The 8,802-nt window shown below is 38.5% G+C and overlaps 1 protein-coding gene and 2 non-coding genes across 3 annotated transcripts; all 3 read left to right on the top strand.

Annotated features, from left to right (window-relative positions):
* The first annotated feature begins 1,501 nt into the window (after positions 1 to 1,501).
* LOC141639262 (heterogeneous nuclear ribonucleoprotein 1-like) lies at positions 1,502 to 4,065 on the top strand. Its single transcript, XM_074448420.1, has 2 exons — positions 1,502 to 1,846; positions 2,815 to 4,065. The coding sequence occupies exons 1-2, from the start codon at positions 1,625 to 1,627 to the stop codon at positions 3,829 to 3,831; spliced, it is 1,239 nt and encodes a 412-aa protein (XP_074304521.1). The 5' UTR covers positions 1,502 to 1,624; the 3' UTR covers positions 3,832 to 4,065.
* A 1,165-nt stretch (positions 4,066 to 5,230) lies between these two features.
* LOC141639266 (U2 spliceosomal RNA) lies at positions 5,231 to 5,426 on the top strand. The gene has a single exon (XR_012542447.1). It is a non-coding gene; the product is annotated as a U2 spliceosomal RNA (small nuclear RNA).
* Positions 5,427 to 7,136: 1,710 nt separating this feature from the next.
* Positions 7,137 to 7,339, top strand: LOC141639270 (U2 spliceosomal RNA). Its single transcript, XR_012542451.1, has one exon. It is a non-coding gene; the product is annotated as a U2 spliceosomal RNA (small nuclear RNA).
* Positions 7,340 to 8,802: the final 1,463 nt, after the last annotated feature.

The following is an 8,802-nucleotide window of genomic DNA, read 5'->3' as shown; positions in this document are numbered from 1 at the left end:
TAATTTCAATTTATACATCAATAATCTCTAAATCATTGTATCATATATGATAAAAATCGTGACGATTAAGAGTGAATGTCAAGTTATTAATGCACTCAACGAGACTTGTCACAATAGTTTTTTTCTTTATTTTGAAAGATATCATGGCCCCTAGTATTTATTTTGATCTTATTTCTTGTTGTTTATGTGATATGGTAGCTCATGAACTCGTTCACGCTCGGTCGTATGTGTTAAGTATACGAGTTTTGCCATGTTCTATTTCAAAAAAAAGTTATTATAACTCAGTAATCGATGCTATTATCGTTGTATATAAATAAATTATTTTTTTGTCGAGTTCATGTGTAGAGTTACCGATTTCATTTACAAAGTTAATTCAGTTACTTTGTAGAGTACCTTAATCCCTTTACGAAGCTATTGAGTTCAGCAAAAAGACTACCTCGAGAACTTTTGTAAATGAGCTTAATAACCAATTGTATGATTTTGCTTTTGTTGTGCTTAAATATTAATGACAAGATATAATATTGTTAGTGTACAATTTTCATATAAAATTTTAATTAAAAAAAAATAGAGAGAAATTGTAATCGAGAAGTAAAAGGCTAAAAGCAAAAGAGGATCACAAATTCGAAGATATTCGTCTATAATTATAGACAAGCCCAATTTGAGCACACGACAAACAACAAGTTGCATGATGGGCCCACAAATGTCACTACTTTAAGCATATTTAACTCATCTATCTATAGACGGATAAGTGAGACTAAGGGATTGTTTGCAGTTCATAGACTATAAATCTGAGGTAGTACCTCTTATTGTTTATTTTATGAGTTTTATTTTAAAGTTTTTGAGTTCTGCTTTAGTATAAAGTTTTTGAGCACATTTATTAAAACATTACACTAAAAAAATATAATATTGATCAAAAACTATATTTATAAATGGTAATATGCTCAGAAAAAATGTGTATATGCTCAAAAATTACAAAGACTGAGGTACTACATCAGATGCGTAATCTTTTTTCTCGATTGTTTGGTTGCCTTTTAAATTCATGGGAATTGGAAAATCATGGGAAATAGTCAAATGAAGTCTTTTTGGTTGCCCAATTCATGGTAGTGGAACTTCCTATGGAACTCCAATGGTAGTGGAACTTCTTATGGAACTCCAATTCCTACGTGATGTAGGAAGTCACTTATCTGACTCCCCCCAGATAAATGGGAGTTCTTACATAAATTGAAGTTCCCACCTTCAACCAAACAACATTTATACAATTCACATGATTTTGAAGTTCATATGAATTTAATGGTCCTGAGAATTCTATCTTCCTATGGTGGACCAAACGACTCCTAATTGCGAGAGGATATACTAGTCCACAAATTCTATTTATAACGGGCAAAATTTATCACTTTAAAAAAAAAAGTGAGACAAAAAAACAAGTGAAGAGGTCTTTGAAGAAGCCGTCACAAGCAAGACCGGTAGGTCGATACTAGCCTCTTTCCGCATTTGTGTTCCCATATACAGTACATAATTTTTTTTTTTACGAAGGATACTGAATACCCCAGCCCCAAAATAATCCCACAAACCCTAATCCCTCTTTCTTGTTGTTGAGAAAGAGGAAAACACAATCAATCAATCGATGGATTCAGAAGAAGCAAAGCTGTTTGTTGGTGGGATTACTTGGGAAACTACTGAAGATACTTTACGAGATTACTTCTCCAAGTATGGCGACGTCACTAACACCGCCGTCATGCGTGATAAAACCACCGGTCGTCCACGTGGCTTCGCTTTTGTCATGTTTTCTGACCCTTCTGCCATTGACTCTCTTCTCCTAGATAAGCATACCATTGATGGCAGATTGGTAATTTCACTTGCCTTCTTTTCGCTTTTATGGATTCTGTTGTTTTGCTATGTTACTCTGACTCGGTGTCGGATTTACTTCCAATGTGAATTGTTGGAGTAGCATTGGTTATTTGCATATTCCCTCCGTCCCAATTATTTACTTATTTGTGTAAACAAGTTATGTTGTCGGAGGGTTTGTTGGATTGACGGGTTTTTGTGTTTCGTTGAGGATTGATGAAACATTATTTGATTTTACTGAACATGAATTACTCCCGCCATCCCAATTATTTACTTATTTGTTTTTGTGAGGGGCATTTTAATCAAAGGTAAAAAGATGATTGAGATGGAGCCCATGGAGGATATTTATGTAATGCAGATAACAAACGGGAGGAAAATAAATGGTTGTTGCATAAATTTTGTTAGGGGTCTTTGTTGATTAGCTAAATTCGGGTTTTGTTTGATGTCATAGTTAAGCATGTTGATGGTTTAAAGAGTTGACATGAGTGGTTGTTAGGTTTAGGCATCTTTTTTATCTGCTATAATAGATCACAAGTACTTGAATAAGATCTTGTTTGGCGTACAAGTGTCTCGCCTTATGTTTTGAACTTCATCTAATGATAGCAATAACAATCATGTCGTACCATACAAAGGTCTTATACAAGATCAACTCACCTGACTTTCCATTTTGTTTTTTGAGGGTGGGAGTTGGGTGAGTAATGAGGTATCATTATTGGTCAATATTGGATGGGAACAAATAGTAGAAGTCTCGGTAGAAACGTGTGTGGTTGGATACTAAGCATGTCTGCGTTCTATGATGTTAGATTTGGTATATTAGGGAGAGTTGACTGTCCATTTATCTAATGTTCTAAGATTAAATTCAGTCACTCGCTCTGTGTTGATATACTTTTTTATACTGCCGTTTTTATTTTCTTCGCTTAAGAGGCAAAAGACATAGTGTGATAAACTGATCTTCTTCCTATATTTTAGGTGGAAGCTAAAAGGGCTCTTTCTAGGGAAGAACAAAGTTCTTACAGGCAGGACTCATCTAATGGCGGAAGAGCCTCTGGAGGTGGTGGCAATTTTAAAACAAAGAAGATTTTTGTTGGAGGATTGCCTCCCACTTTAACGGAAGAGGGTTTTCGACAGTATTTTGAAAATTTTGGGCAGGTGACTGATGCTGTCATTATGTTTGACCAATCAACTCAACGTCCACGTGGTTTTGGGTTTATATCCTTTGATACAGAGGATGCTGTTGATAGAGTACTCCAAAAGAATTTTCATGATCTGAATGGAAAGGATGTAGAAGTTAAAAGGGCCCTCCCTAAAGATGCAAATTCGCCGAGTGGCAACCTTGGTGGAGGCAATCAGAACTATGGGCCTTCAAGAGGCAATTCAGGTTCATATGACAATCGTATGGATGGAAATAGGTACATGCAGCCTCAAACTGCAGGCTTCTCATCGTACCCAGGCTATAATCCAGCAGGATATGGCGGCTATGGTGGTCCGACAGGAAGCTATGGTGGCTATGGTGGTTATGGAGGTGGCGCAGGTGCCTATGCAGGTCAAGGTGGAGGTTATGGAGGTGCAAATGCTGCTGGTGGCGGTTATGGAAGTGGTCCTGCTAATGCTATGAAAGCAGCCTACCAATCTGCCGGCTATGGCTCTTCTGGGTATGGTGCAGGTTATGGGCCTACTGCTGGTTATGGAAGTGGGACCACTGGCAATGCACAAACAGGTCTGTCAACTGGTGGAGGTCCTGGGTATGGTAACCAGTCAGCAGCTGGTTATGGTGCTGGTGGTGGTTATGTAGGCAATGGATATGGGGTTGTTGGTGGTCGTGCAGGAAGTGGGCCCACTGGCAGTGCCGATGGTGGGGATCAGTCAGGAGCTGGAACCGGCTACATGGGAAGTGGTTATGCTGAAAATAACAGAAATCCAGGTTATGGTGCTGGATCAGGTTATGGTGGTTATGGTGATGCTCAATCCTGGCAGGGACAACAGTAGTGAGGGTGTCAATTCGGCTTCCGTGTTTGCAGAGGATAGGTTGAGACATATCAAAAGGATCGAGGATTTATTTCTTGCTTGCTTCTCATTACTTTTCGTTCTTTTTCCTTTATATTTTCCTATCAGTTGGCTTGCCTAATTTATATGTAGCAGTATACAGTAGCTCTCCAGGCATTATGTAATACTATCAGTAACTGCATTTGGTACTTGCTATGTGATTGGAATATTTACTCATTTTTCTATGTCGAGCTTTAGTAGCCTGATGTTTCTTTGCCTTTCTACTCGCATTTGATATAACAATTTTCACAGTGCATCATACTGATTTTATTTCCCCTCAGTCGATCATAGTTTATGGTGTAATTCTTTATATACTCAGGAGGATGACGAATTGGGTCATACTGAAGATTCATTGAGAGCTATGACACTGAACAGGTTTGAAAGTACTTGTATGTGTGTCCAAATGTTGGACATGGCTATGTTAGGAAATTCGTAGATCAATTTTGAAGTTCCTGTGAATGGTGAGAAAAGATAAGGAGCGGAGACAGGAAAGAAGTGGGCATCCATTGGTAATGCTCTTATATACGGAGTATTAGAGTCCTTACGACCCATCTTTTTGTTGATCTGTCTATGTGCTATTGAAGTATTCCTCAAGTGATGACTGAGTGTGAGTATTTATTTTGGATTTAAATATAATTTGAAATTTCTGGTTCATATCTGGATGGGGTAGCATAATGCTCAATTAAAGAGAGTTAGTACTTGTCTATTTGTTGGGAATTTGACGAGTAACTTTATTAGTATGTGAGTTGTGTTGGAATTGGCTGTCGGCCAGCTAGGGTAGTCTGTGTGAGGAGGCACCCGTCGCGGAAAAGGGGTATAGCTGAAGGGTGGATCGATGGAGGGATAGAGTGGGAATTGGAGCGGCTTGTTACGAGACATAATTGTCTTGTAACACTCGGTTGGCATAGGAGATTGCATATAAACTGCTACTCCGTCCTTTGACAAATCAATAGAAATAGCATAGCTGCAGGTGTATTGCCACCATTAACAACATTCAGCCAATAAATAGCATTGGGTGCATTATATTGCACAGACATCCACGTTTAATAGGTTCGAAAAGAAGTTTCAACGCTTCATATCTCTACAAGGCATTAAGATCCCCCCAAACTATGAATATGGTGTTGGTGTTTGCATCAAGTCCTTGTAAAAATGATAGTAAATTCGAGATTAGCGAATAAAACTGAGTTGGGTTCATGGCTTCACGCAGGATCATTACTATTACTACTAACAAGACAAAAAAAAAGCAGAGATATGGGGAATAACTGTATCCCACATCGAGGAGATAGTTGTAGCGACAAGGCTTCCCTGGTTATATAAACTGAAACGGGCCTTGGCCCAACTCATACCTTTCTCGGCCTTTTGGCTAAGATCAAGTGTAGTATCTGTTCTTATCAGTTTAATATCTGATATGTGGGCCATTGGCTCACACGATATTAAATTTATTTTTTAAGAGGGGAGGTCCATCAAGGTAGCTTGCTGCCTGGGCCTCCACGCGTCGCCCATGCGTTGCACTACTGCTTGGGCCTGGCGCACCTCTCCAATCCAGTTCAATTATTATGAACTATAGGGCTTATCACATCGACGAAATTTTTAGTACCAATTTTAAGGTAAATGCGTTCATTAGAAGGATGCAACAGCACTCGTTAAAAAGTACTACGTATAACATGAGTTTAATTAAGAATGTGTGATTAGTACCAATTTTAATGTAATTGCATTCATTAAAGTTCACCTTTTTGTTGATCAGCCTGTCGTAAGAGTTCATCTTTTCGTTGATGGAATTTGAGCATTTTCCTTTTCTAATTTTCTGTTCATTTTTGGAAGGAGGAGAAGAATAATAATAATGCAAGGATACTATCAGTATACAGTACTACAGTAGCTCATCAGGCATTATGTAATACACTATCAGTAACTGCTTTTGGTACTTGCTATAATGCTATGTGATCGGAATATTTACTCATATTTATTATGTTGAGCTTTAATAGCGTAATGTTTGTCCTTTCTGCTAGCATTTATTTGATATAACAATTGACTTCACAGTGCATCATACTGAGTATTGATTTTTTCTACCCTCAGTCAGTCAATCATAGTGTACATCTGTATGGAGTAATTCTTTACATGCTCAGAGAGAGTCGGAGGATGACGAATTGGGTCATATGGGAGATTCATTGGGAGTGTTGTGATACGAAAGAGGTGGGTGTCCACTCGTAATGCTCTTATACATTCCTCAAGTGAGGCTTGTTTAGGAATTGTTCGTTTCTTAGACCTTGGTAATATGCTACTCCATTAGAGTCCTTACGATTTCGATCTTTTTGTTGATCTGGACTCTGGAGTATTCCTCAAGTGATGACCCAAGGTGTGTATTTACCTTTGATTTGAACATTTAAATTTCTGGTTCATATTTGGATGAGGTAGCAGAATGTTCAATTAAGGAGAGTTGTTACTTGTCTATCTGTTGGGAATTTGAGGAGTACTTAACTTATTAGTATGTGTTGTGTTTGAATGGGCAGTCCGCCAGCTAGGGTAGTCCGTGTGGTGGGCAGGCGGCTGTCACGGAAAAGAGGTAGCTCAAGGGTGGATCGAGGGAGGGATATAGTGGCCGTGGGGAATGGAGCGGCTTGTCACGAGATGACTCTACTAGCATAAGAGATTTCGTATGAACCGCTACTCTCTACTTAACAAATCAACACAAATAATATCGCTGCAGGTCATCTCGTCTCGTGGCACTCTGCTGACATAGGAGTTTGCATATGAACTGCTACTCCGCACTTAACAAATCAATACAAATAGCATCGTTGCAGGTGTATTGCAACCATTAAGAATCAGTCTTGGAGGCTGCCGCCTTTGTAAATAAGCTCCCATTTCATCTCTCAACTACTGGATAGAACTTTCAGCCATTACATAGCATTGGATGTGTCGGTGCTGACCGGCCAAGTAGTCATTGTTAATAGGTTAGAAAGGAGTTTAAGAGTTTCATATCTCTACATGTCATTAAGATCCTCGAACATTGATATGGTGTTGGTGTGTGCATCAAGTCCTTGTAAAAATGATAGTAAATTCGTCATTAATAAATTTAAAGCCCTGCCTTAATGTAACTGATTTGGGTTAACGTAGGAGCATTACAGGGTACTTGCAAACTAACAAGATAAAAAGACCAGGGGAAATAGAGAACAAATGTCCCACATCGAGAGAGAGTTGTAGAGATAGAACTTGTATGGATATATAAACTGAAACAGGCTAATTAAATAAGCATACTTTTCTCGGCCTTTTGGCTAAGATCAAGTGTAGTAACTGTTCTTGTCAGTTTAATATCTGATATATGTGGGCTATCGGCTCATATGATATTAAATTTATTTTTTAAGAGGGAAGGTCCATTAAGGTAGCTTGCTGCCTGGGCCTTCACGTGTCGGCGTCGCTCATGCGTTGCACTACTGCTTGGGCTGGCGCACCTCTACAATTCAGTTTAGTAAAGTGCAGGCTTGTTTTAATATATAAACACTTTGGACATTACTTTGCTAGGTGTATCCATAGTCACAACTCACAAGCTTATTTCTACTTAGGTGCCCATTGCTAGGTGTACGCATAGTCGGAGCTTATTTCTACTTAGGTGCCCATAGTCAGGTCTTATTTCTAAGATCCGAGAAGTCGAGAACGTTTTAACTGTACCTAGGTACAAAGATCACTTGCAAGGCTTTTCATGTGAATGATAAGAAAAAACAAAGTTGGTCGAAAGGAGGGGGAGAGTGGGAGACCGAGCAAGTAATGGGTTTCTTGGTAATCCTCTTATACAGTCAAGTGGGGCTTGGTTAGAAATTCTGGTCTTGTAGACCTTAGTATATATTGTCTTCATTTTCTTGTTAATCTGCCTATTAGTAAGATGTCCATGAATCCGGATGACGGAAGCTCTGAAGGTGAATATTTACTTTGAATTTGAGCATTTTTCTTGTTTTTTTGTTCATTTTTGGAAGGAGTAGCAGAGCACTAACAAGGTAAGGGTATCTGTTACTTGTGTTTTTGTAAGGACTTTTGAAGGATACTTTATTAGTCTGTGTATTATGTTGGGATGAGCTATAGGTCATCTAAGGTAGCTTGTGTTGGGTGGCTGCTGCCCCGGAGAAAGGGTTGATGAAGGGTGGTGCTGTGGGAGGCGATGCACCTAGATAAGTAGGGATGGACTATGGAGTGGCAGTGAGGGGTGGAGCGGCTGCTGGCAAGGAAAATTGCATATACCGATTGCTGATCAACAATCAAATTTTGGAGGTCCCCTTTGTATATATATACTACTATATTGGCACATATCATCTCTGAGCTATTGCGTAGTACTTTAAGCCACCAGATAGCATTGCCCATTGGGTGGCGGTCAAATTATAGTGTTGACATAATCAAAACACAGTTCAGGGGAAATCACTTGTGTCGCCCGTCGTACATTTGGACATATATGATGTGTGGAATTTCTAAAAAATAGCCGATATACACTTGTATAGTCGTTATGTAACACTTATCCTTGAGTTTGAGTAAGTATAGGTCCTTACAAGTTACAACTCCAAATGTAAACTGTACTTTTTGAAAATATTCCATAATAAAATTGCACATTTTTTGAAAAATACATTTGACAAAAATTTGCCAGGAAAGATGACCAAGAAAGTACGATTAATTCTAATGTACATGATCAATTCATTACTGAGGATTTGGTCAGTTAAAACTAAGCATCCCACAAAATGTTTCATATCACAACTTATTAATTCTCAGGAGTAGGAAATACGATCACATATGGAGTCACAAAATATAAACAAACAAATGATTGAGACGGAGGAAGTGACTTCTTAAAATGGAAAAATTAAGTACAAATATTTTCTGGTTTTGGTTTGCTGTAGCATAGGAAAAGGTACATATTTATCAAATTTAGTGGGAGATTAT

The sequence above is a fragment of the Silene latifolia genome, unplaced genomic scaffold (assembly GCF_048544455.1).
Source record: "Silene latifolia isolate original U9 population unplaced genomic scaffold, ASM4854445v1 scaffold_317, whole genome shotgun sequence".
NCBI lineage: Eukaryota > Viridiplantae > Streptophyta > Magnoliopsida > Caryophyllales > Caryophyllaceae > Silene > Silene latifolia.
This window is presented reverse-complemented; position numbering and strand designations above follow the sequence as displayed.